Source organism: Muntiacus reevesi, chromosome 3 (assembly GCF_963930625.1).
Source record: "Muntiacus reevesi chromosome 3, mMunRee1.1, whole genome shotgun sequence".
Taxonomy (NCBI): domain Eukaryota; kingdom Metazoa; phylum Chordata; class Mammalia; order Artiodactyla; family Cervidae; genus Muntiacus; species Muntiacus reevesi.
Genome location: NC_089251.1, coordinates 43,763,840 through 43,774,040, shown reverse-complemented (window position 1 = coordinate 43,774,040; position 10,201 = coordinate 43,763,840). Strand labels below are relative to the sequence as shown.

General features: G+C 39.8%; 1 protein-coding gene across 1 annotated transcript; it reads right to left on the bottom strand.

Moving 5' to 3' along the window:
• Positions 1 to 455: 455 nt before the first annotated feature.
• Positions 456 to 8,395, bottom strand: TMEM17 (transmembrane protein 17). Its single transcript, XM_065927260.1, has 4 exons — positions 8,246 to 8,395; positions 3,025 to 3,128; positions 2,778 to 2,891; positions 456 to 1,833 (listed from the first exon to the last, which is right to left on the bottom strand). Exons 1-4 carry the CDS (start codon positions 8,343 to 8,345, stop codon positions 1,555 to 1,557), a joined length of 597 nt encoding a protein of 198 aa, XP_065783332.1. The 5' UTR covers positions 8,346 to 8,395; the 3' UTR covers positions 456 to 1,554.
• Between the last annotated feature and the right edge of the window lie 1,806 nt (positions 8,396 to 10,201).

The following is a 10,201-nucleotide window of genomic DNA, read 5'->3' as shown; positions in this document are numbered from 1 at the left end:
TTTACCTTAAAGTTTAAATGTATCAAGAGGCTCTGCTATTTAAAATAAAACTCTGGAAACTATTGTTAAATAGAAAAGTCTTTCTTGATCATCACCTTAATTTATCTGTTATGTAGATTTAGTGTTCTTATAAACTCACCTATCTGGAAACAAATGTAAACAAATACGTTTTAATAAACTATCCAAACAGAATTCTATTTTGAATTTCAAAGTATTGGAATATACCTAGTGACAGCTTTGGTATAGGGCAAAGGTTAATTAGTCAGTGCATGGGGGAAGAAAACTTTGACTGAACATTATATATAATAATACAAAGCAGAAATAAAAAGAGCATAAACAGACTTGGTAAGGTGTGATTAAGGGTGGGAAGTGAAAGCATTTTCAAAATTAAGCAATATAAAAATGAATAAGGCATAACATGGAAATCCTAACATAAGCATGAATCACAAAACAGGAAGGATAGAAAACATGATTTTTAATGTAGCTACAACTCTCTCAGTAAAATACAATACTTACAGAGGCACATTTTCCTATAGGAAAGAAAATATTGTATCCCTTAAGACAACCCAATTGTCACTTAAAAATAATGGTTCAGATATACCCAAGCAAGCTTTGTTCTTAACAGAATTTCCTTAAATAGGTTTCTCCTATTAGCGAGGGAATATGCTCATTTATGATCATGAGTCCTTTGGGCCATCCAAACTCTATATGTTAACAGGCACCCTGATTCTCAGGTCAATCTTCATGTGAATTTACTGGATATAAGCAGTTCTTCAGTGAATAATGACTTAATAGATAAGATCATAAGGGTTAATGTACCCAGGAGAGTGGCAAATGGCTCTCAAATACATGTACTTTTCTCTTGCAACTTTATAATAAAAATAAACCCACAGCCCAAAAGAACTGTGAAAGAATGATTTCTAAAGACACTTTAACATAAAGATTTTATAACTTATTGTGAAGACATTTTGCACACCACCACCATAAATACTGAACACGGTTGTATGAAAATAACAATTTTAGGATAAAAACATTTCCTAAATATCATCACAATCCACCTGCTTTCTTCTTAACCTCAGTATAATTGCTAAGACTGTAGCAGACATGAAAATTTGGTGTCTCAGTTTACAAATGTAGTCTAATACATCACAGTACTGACCAGCATCTCCATATACTTCATGCGTACTGCCAAGACATGGATAGGCCAACAATATTAAAAGAAATATACACATTTCTAGTTATGGGTACTAACTGGAGATATTACAGTAAAGATGTAATGCCACCAATACAGATCTCTACACACCTGAAAAAGTTGACAACAACAAAAAATTAAGATATTTGACATCAGGCAGATAATATGGAGGCTTTAGGGTTGATTTACTGCTTTCATGCGATGTACAGTCAGTCTTATCACTGTGTCCAACCTTGGAATTTCAGAGCCAGAGAGTATACAGTTCAAAACACTTGCTTTATCCTTTTTTGTGTGTTAGCCCTCTGGTGTTTTCCTGCAGTCTTCTAGAATGATCTTCCAGATGCTTATTCAACAGCACTGGGTCAAATCTCTTCTATACAGGACCTCACTCTTCGCATGTCTCCTCGGCTTGCAGACAGCCGGTCAAAGTCTTGGAGGTGGAAACGAGTTGCCAGCTGATTTACCATTTTCCTCAAGGTAAGAAATGCTGAAACAACTTGGAAAGTAAGGAATATAGTGAAGATGATATGTACTGCTTTCTCCAAGGGCAGATTTGTTAGGCCCTCATTGAAGAGCAAGAAAAGAATTAAAGGCAACTGCAACAGAAGGCTCAAAAGCCAGAAGCCAGCCAACTCAGGAACCTGCAATGATACACACCACAAATATCAGACCAGTGAAGTACCATCCATCTTCTGCTTGTATCGATAAGCAAGTGATACTACTGTGAACCTACATTTTGAGCTCTGTAATTCAAAAGAAGTATAGTGTGGTCCTTGTCTTCAGAGAACTTACAATCTAGACTGAAAGAGAAAACTAACCTATGTGACAGTCCTACATTCCTACACTTGAGTGAATAATGAAACGTACGGACCACTTAGAGTAACAGACTAAATGCTCTAACAGAGTAAACAGGGTAGGTAGGTAAAAGAAATAGTTCAAGGAGGTAGGCTTTTCAAGTTAGATAAAATGAGGAAGAGGCAAGAACTTAAGTAAGCAAAAATGTGGAAAGAATATGACTGGGAAACAACACATCAGCCTGGAATGGATGCTTGTGTTAGGAAAAAGCACAAAATACAGTGGGGTAGGCTGGGTGGGGCTTAATTATGAAGGGCCTGGGAGAACATTGAAATCTTTAGGCATTATCACTCAGTTCTGGTAACTGTAAATGCTTAGGCAGCATGGTGACTTAGAAAACATGTGCCTTGCATAGAAGATGAGTGTGCCATTTTCCCCAATTTTCTTATTCAGAATCCAAATCATCATGTTTAATGACCAAGTATTTTCAAGACTACTGGGAAGAGAGAAAATGACCACTAATTAAGAGTTTACTATGTTCAAGTGCTTTATATAAATTGTTTAATATAATCCTAACAAATCTGTGAACTGAATATTCCCCCAATTTTATATGTGGAGGAACCAAGGTTCAAGAGAGTAAGCAAACAGACCACAGTGACAGCCGTGGTGAAGCTGGAGCTAGGCCTTAGCTACAGGCCTTTGCTCCTTCCACATCTCACTGCCTTTTCTTATTGGCACGGTCTTAACTGCATTTATGTGTAGCACTGAGAGAAAGGAAAGAAGAGCTTACCTTCTCCTGCAGGTTCCCCATGTAGCCCAGATACAACCTGATAGCCTCAATTAAAGTTATTAGGATGATAATGGTGACCACAATGAACTTGTAGTAATCGGGCAAGATAGAATACTGAAAAAACAAAAATAAACAAAAAATCTCCCATATAGTAAGACTGACCTGAGATTTAAAAAACATAGGAAAAACTTTTAATTTTACTGACAAGGTAACAGTGCCAGGGAGAAGTAGTAAAGCACACATTTACCTTCATCTGAAGCATCATAACGCTGCTCACCCACCAAAGTGGGAAGAAGTAAGTGTTGAAATAAAGTGACATCTGCAGTGCCAAACTGGAAACCATTTCATTATCTACAGAAGAAAACAGAGAGAAAAGGAACAAACTCTTACTCCTGCTCTATGCCCTGTACATCCTTTAGTTCCTTAGAATTACTAGCTATAGTTTCAGCTCAACAACACTCCAAATTGCAAGCCTATTTATAATCATTGACCCCTGGAGAAGGAAATGGCAACACACTCCAGTGTTCTTGCCTGGGAAGTCCCATGGACAGAGAGGCCTGGTGGACTATGGCCCATGGGGTCACAAAAAGAGTCGGACACAATAACAATAATCATTGACAGTGAAAGAAAATAGCCATAATACTACTAATATTTCATTCCTATATTTGCTACTTGGGGGCATGTTTCATATTTTTCATTACTTGACCACCTTAGGTTACTGTCTGATGACTTTTTTTGCATAGTACTGGTATAAATGTAGAACATCAATATGAATACTATTGAACAGATAACTATAATAATCATTACCCCCTTTGTTAAGAGTTCTATGTAAGTGGTGCTTGTGCTCAGTTCTGTCTGACTCTTTCTGACCCCATGGGCTGTAGCCCACCAGGCTCTGTCCATGGGATTTCCCAGACAAGAATACTGGAATGGGTTGCCATTTCCTTCTCCAGAGGATCGTCCCAATCCAGGGATGGAAACCGAGTTTCCTGCATTGGCAGGTGGCTTCTTTTACCACTGAGCCACCTGTAAAGAGCCTATGAAGTGAACACACGAAATACATAACATGACTGCAGCCATGAAATTAAAAGATGCTTGCTCCTTGGAAGAAAAGCTAGACAGCATATTAAAAAGCAGAGATGTGGTCCGTCTAGTCAAAGCTATGGTTGTTCCAGTAGTCATGTATGGATGTGAAAGTTGGACCATAAAGAAAGCTGAGTGCCGAAGAACTGATGCCTTTGAACTGTGGTGTTGGAGAAGACCCGTGAGAGTTCCTTGGACAGCAAGGAGATCAAATCAGTCCACCCTAAAGGAAATCAGTCCTGAATATTCATTGGAAGGACTAATGCTGAAGCTGAAACTCCAATACTTTGGCCACCTGATGCAAAGAACTGACTCAATGAAAAAGACCCTGATGCTGGGAAAGATTGAAGGTGGGAGGAGAAGGGGACGACAGAGGATGAGATGGTTGGATGGCATCACCAACTGGATGGACCTAATTTGAGCAAGCTCTGGAATTTGGTGATAGACAGGGAAGCCTGGCATGCTGCAGTCCATGGGGTCGCAAAGAGTCAGACACAACTGAGTGACTGAACTGAACTGAATCTCTCAGGTATAAACTAAGCATGCAAAACCAACCCCTCCCCCAAATTATAATTAGACACACATCTCTTTCAGGATACCCTAATACCACCTGTTCATTCACACCCGATTCAAAGCCACTTTTTCCATAAGTCCTTTCTTGATCACATTCCCCACTCCAGCGGAAATCTCCTTCCCCTCTAGGTACTTATCATGCTAACCTGTGTGTAAGAAGTGTTAGCAAAGAACCACACTCCCTTCACTTGAGACATAGTCTGATCATGACTTTTGGAGTCCAAGTAAACCCAAAGCTCCCCAAACTCCCTCACAACTCTGGATGGCAACTTAGGATAAATTATTTAACATCTTTGAGCCTTAATTTCTTCATCTGTAAAATGGTAACATTAAAATTACCTCACAGATTGCTTGAGAATTAAAGGTAATATAAATTACTTCACCCGAGCACTATGCCTGGCACTGAGTAGGCACTCAATAAATATCAGTCCCTTTCCTTCTCTTTTATTCATACACAGGCTGACTGTAAGCACAGGCCACATTCTACCCAAATTTAAGACCCTCACAGAACCTAGCATGTTGCTTTACAAATGGTAAATACCAAATATGAATAAGCAGAGTGAATTAATGAAAACATTCTTATAAGGACATTGCCAGTGTAGCCCTTTGTGACACAGGAATTTCATTTATCTTAGGCTGAACTGCCTCCTGAGAAATCTGTATGCAGGTCAAGAAGCAACAGTTAGAACTGGACGTGAAACAACAGACAGGTTACAAATCGGGAAAGGAGTACATCAAGGCTGTGTATTGTCACTCTGCTTATTTAACTTCTATGCAGATGCTTATTTAACTTCTATGCAGAGTACATCATGCGAAATGCTGGGCTGGATGAAGCACAAGCTGGAACCAAGATTGCTGGGAGAAATATCAGTAACCTCAGATATGCAGATGACACCACCCTAAAGGCAGAAAGAGAAGAGGAACTAGAGCCTCCTGATCAAAGTGAAAGAGAAGAGTGAAAATTTGACTTAAAACTCAACATTCAGAAAACTAAGATCATGGTATCCAGTCCCATCACTTCATGGCAAATAGATGGGGAAACAATGGAAACTGACAAACTTTATCTTTTTGGGCTCCAAAATCACTGCTGATGGTGACTGCAGCTATGAAATTAAAAGATGCTTGCTCCTTGGAAGAAAAGCTATGATCAACCTAGACAGCATGTTAAAAAGCAGAGTCATTGCTTTGCCAACAAAGGTCTGTCTAGTCAAAGCTATGGTTTTTCCAGTAGCCATGTATAGATGTGAGAGTTGGACTATAAACAAAGCTGAGCGCCAAAGAATTGATGCTTTTGAATTGTGGTGTTGGAGAGGACTCTTGAGAGTCCCTTGGACTGCAAGGAATCCAAACTAGTCCATTCTAAAGGAAATCAGTTCTGAATATTCATTGGAAGGACTGATGCTGAAGCTGAAACTCTAATACTTTGGCCACCTGATGCGAAGAGCTGACTCATTGGAAAAGACCCTGATGCTGGGAAAGATTGAAGGCATGAGGAGAAGGGGACAACAGAGGATGAAATGGTTGGATGGCATCACCTACTTAATAGACGTGAGTTTGAGGAGGCTCTGGGAGTTGGTGATGAACAAGGAAGCCTTCCATACTGCAGTCCATGTGGTCGCAAAGAGTTGGACACGACTGAGCAACTGAACTGAACAGAAGGCTGATTACATAGTACCTTTTGTTTTCATGTAACAGAGAAAGGTTGTAAATTAAGAATTTGGTTTTTAAAATTGACCCCTACAAATGTATCCTAAATATGACTAAATTCTAACAATTTAAGAGTAGATAAGTATTTTGAAATCCACTGCTTGAAATGAAAGAATTTACAAAGGCTCTGAGATAAATTTCTTATAAACAGATTACTTCTTTTTCTCCACAGCTGAGTGTATCTATCATTTAACAATTTTTAAATACAAAATTATTATGGTCTCTCACAGCAAGGTTTTCCCTTTAGTTCCAAGAATATCCCTGATTATGATGATATACTTTTGCTTGTACCTATTTATTAAATTACCACTGATGAAGGAATGCATTCTTAAAATCTGAAGGTAACTCACTCCCCTAGGATTTTTTTCATGACAACAGTTAAAACTCTAGGTCAGCTGTGAACATGGTCATAATATACCCTTGTAATTACAGTATGAATAATCAAATGTACTTTAGATCCACAAAGAAGAAAAGGTGGAAAAATAACAAATTAGTCAAACTGAAAGTTTTAATACCTTCAAACCAAGCACCATAGTAAAATTTTGCAAATAAGCTTTTATGTTAAGAATTCTGTACACGAGCATCTAAAGAGTTATGCTATGTCTATATTTCAGCAGATCAAACTTAAATCATTCAGCTGAAAATCAAGTTAATATGTAAATGAACCTTGAAAGCTCAAGACATGAAGTTATTAAATTTTGCAAAAGTACAAGCTGAGTTCTGCAAATGGAATTCAAATTAAAACACTATGTAATATAAATCAGGAGTAGGCAAACTACCAGCCAACTAACTGTTTTTGTAGAGCAAGTGAGCTAAAAATGGCTTTTTCAGATTTTTAAATGGTTGGGGGAAGTATCAGTAGTATTTTGTTACACCGAAAATCATGCAATTTCAACTTTAGTGTCCATAAATAAAGTTTTATTGGAACACTGCCATGTCTATTCCATTATCATTATCTATAACTGCCACAGAGACCTATGGCCTGGACGGTATTAAGTATTTACTATCCGGCCCTTTACAGAAAACCCCTGATACTTTACATCATCAGATTTTAGCGCCTGTTAAGCCCTGGCTTTATAATCAGAAACGTAATAACCTAATTTTTCACATTATGTTTTTCTCTGTACATCCTAAATCGTAACTAGCCTTAAACTGGGAGGACAGGCAAGTGGTTAGGGTAAAAAATTGAAACGGTGGGAAATGACTTTTCTCTGTTCCCTTTGAAAAAATCCCTGAACCAAGCAAGAGGAAAAGATTTCTATTTCCCAGCACAGTTCAGTGATAAAAGATGCGTGAGTGTGGTTGACAGTATGTTGTCTATCATCATTATTTTAAGAGGGTTAAACTGTTTTGCAGAAAACTGCGTTGTCACTTGTCACATCAAATGCAGCATCGTGGTATTTTGTTACTTGATTTGGGTCAAGAGTTATATATATACAGGGGAGGGGAAGGAGAAAGTGGGGAGACGGCGAGTTTTGTTAAAGGCGCCGCTAGTGTGGCAGCTGCCATTCCGGATTGGAGAACGTTTAAAATAACTCATTAAAAAAAAAAAAAAAAAAAAAACACCTTCTATGTTTTCTGCCAGAAAATGGACTTGTGGCAAGTACCTGTTCTGCTAGGAAAGAAGAAAAGGAAAAGATATTTTACCGGGGTGCGGGGGGGAGGGGGGAGGAGTGGAAGGGGAGATTGCGTGGGCTCTTTTCACTCCATTCAGGGCAGAAAAGCCAGGGCGGAGGCCGTAGAGGAAAAGCAAAGAAGTCGGCCTTCTCAGCCTTCTCGGACGCAAGGCACCGGACGCGGGTTGCGAAGGTGGCTTTATATTATTTATTTTTTGAAGAATGCCAGCGCCACCTCAGCCGCCCCTCTTGCAACTGGCCGGTTAGGTTGCAGCATAATCAGCCCGGGACCAGCTCGTATCAGAGTCCGTGTATCTGGTCCCGGTCCCAGCCAGCGGCCCGGCCCCTCCTCCAGGGCGTTTCCCGCACTGCGGAGAACCAGCTGAAGGCCAAACCGCCATCTTAGGTTTGGGCAAAATTTGGCCATTCCAAACCCCGCGCCAGGTCCTCCGCGGGCCACACGCCCTGCGCTGGGCCTCGGCCACTCACCCGGACCCTCGTTATACTCCGGACCGGTCCGGTTGGAGTCGCTGAACACGGTCCGGCTGAAGTTTCCCAGCCGCTGGCGGACCGGATCCGGCAGCTCCATGCCGGGGGCTCGGTACCGCTCACTGCTAGGTCTCCGGGCGCTGCAGTGCTCAGCTGTTCCCACGGCAACCGAGAGGCGGGTGGCGCTGGGGCTCCGGCGCAGGCGCGGATGCACTGCGGGGCCGAGGCGCAGGGACCCCTGGAACTGAAAGGAATGAGGGGGACACATTCCTGTGGAGCGCGTCAGATGGGTGCAAATCGCAGATTCCTTAGTCTTGTTTTAAGTTCCACCCTTTTAACAACGAATCATTATAAGCAACCTGGGGTTGGATCTTGATATATGAGCTCTAACACCTTGTCAATGCAACCTGTTTGGAAGGAAATACAGAATGAATGCAGAGCTTAGAGAATATTCATGACCCAGTAGCTTATATGTATGTGTATATACACGTACTCTTTTCTAGGAATATATGTTGTTATGTAGTAGGGATATTTTATATATACACATGCCATATATATACGTACTTATATATTCACACATACTGTCTTCTAGGAATATATTATATATTAGGAATATTTTATATATACACACCATGAAAGTGAAAGTCGCTCAGTCGTGTCTGATTCTTTGTGACCCCATGGATTATACAGTCCATGGAATTCTCTAGGCCAGAATACTGGAATGGGTAGCCTTTCCCTTCTCCAGGGGATCTTCCCAACCCATGGATCGAACCCAGGTCTCCCACATTGCAGACAGATTTTTTATCAGCTGAGCCACCAGAGAAGCCCTTACACACCATATATATATATTTATATTTGATGCACTACATTGCAACAATTTGAAAACATGCTTGCAACGAATGTTTGATTATCGGATTAACTTTCAGTAAAAATTAAAAAATTAGATGTAGAACTAAGTGGGAGTGAATCTAATTTAATAAAATGTGTGTGTGTGTGTGGGTGTAAATATGTGGGGAGTAAAGAGGGGAAGGAGATCCACAAGCACTGTGACTTCAGAAAAAGACTAGAAGGAAATAATCAAAATGTTAATAGTAATTTCTAGGTAGTAGATTGTGGGTGATTTGAAAATTTTAAAACATTTATGTATTTTTCAACTTTCTCTCAATAAGATGTATTTTTTTTTAAGAAAAACTATTTAGGTATAATACATATACAGAAAAGGGCATAAGCTGAATATAGGTAACCAGAACCCAGATTAAGAAACAGAACCTTACCCACACCCAAGGAGCTCCCCCTGCCTATTCCACCATAGTTACTAACCCTCCACTACTTACAGACCTTTCCTGACTTCTTGAGCATAGAAGATTTTTGCCTATTTTTATTCTTTACATAAAACTAATCATATAATTGCTTTTTAAAAAACTAACTCTTTGCCTTCAAAATTATTCTTATGAAAGTCCTTCATATTGTGAAGTATAGATTCTTTTTCCTTGTGGTATGACCATACCACAATGTTTATCCCTTCTACAGCTGATGAGCACCTGTGTGTTTTCTAGATTGGAGACATTATGAATAGGACTGTTTTTGGTGAAAATATGCCTTTTGGTGAACATGTAGATGCATTTGTGTTGAACTTATTCCTAAGAATGAAATTGTTGGCTTAAGAGGTACCACCCAGCTTTATTTGTTTCTCTCTCTTAAATGTAGAATCCTTTATTTATTTTTTTCCCATTTAAGATGTTACATAATATTTAGCAGAGTTCCCTGTGCTATACGGTAGGTCCTTGTTGGTTATCCATTTTAAATATAGCAATGTGTACACGTCATGCCCTCCAATAGGAGAACTTCCCAGTATTCTTGCCTTGAGAATCCCATGGACAGAGGAGCCTCATGGGCTCTAGTCCATAGGATTGCACAGAGCTGGACAGGACTGAAGCAACTTGGCATGCAGGCAGG

Coding starts and splice junctions, on each gene's coding strand:
- TMEM17 (XM_065927260.1), bottom strand. CDS start 8,345: ATGGAGCTGCCGGATCCGGTCCGCCAGCGGCTGGGAAACTTCAGCCGG. Junction 2,892..3,024: donor TTATGATGCTTCAGATGAAG/GTAAATGTGTGC, acceptor TTGTTTTTTCAG/TATTCTATCTTGCCCGATTA. Junction 1,834..2,777: donor TGGGGAACCTGCAGGAGAAG/GTAAGCTCTTCT, acceptor GTATCATTGCAG/GTTCCTGAGTTGGCTGGCTT.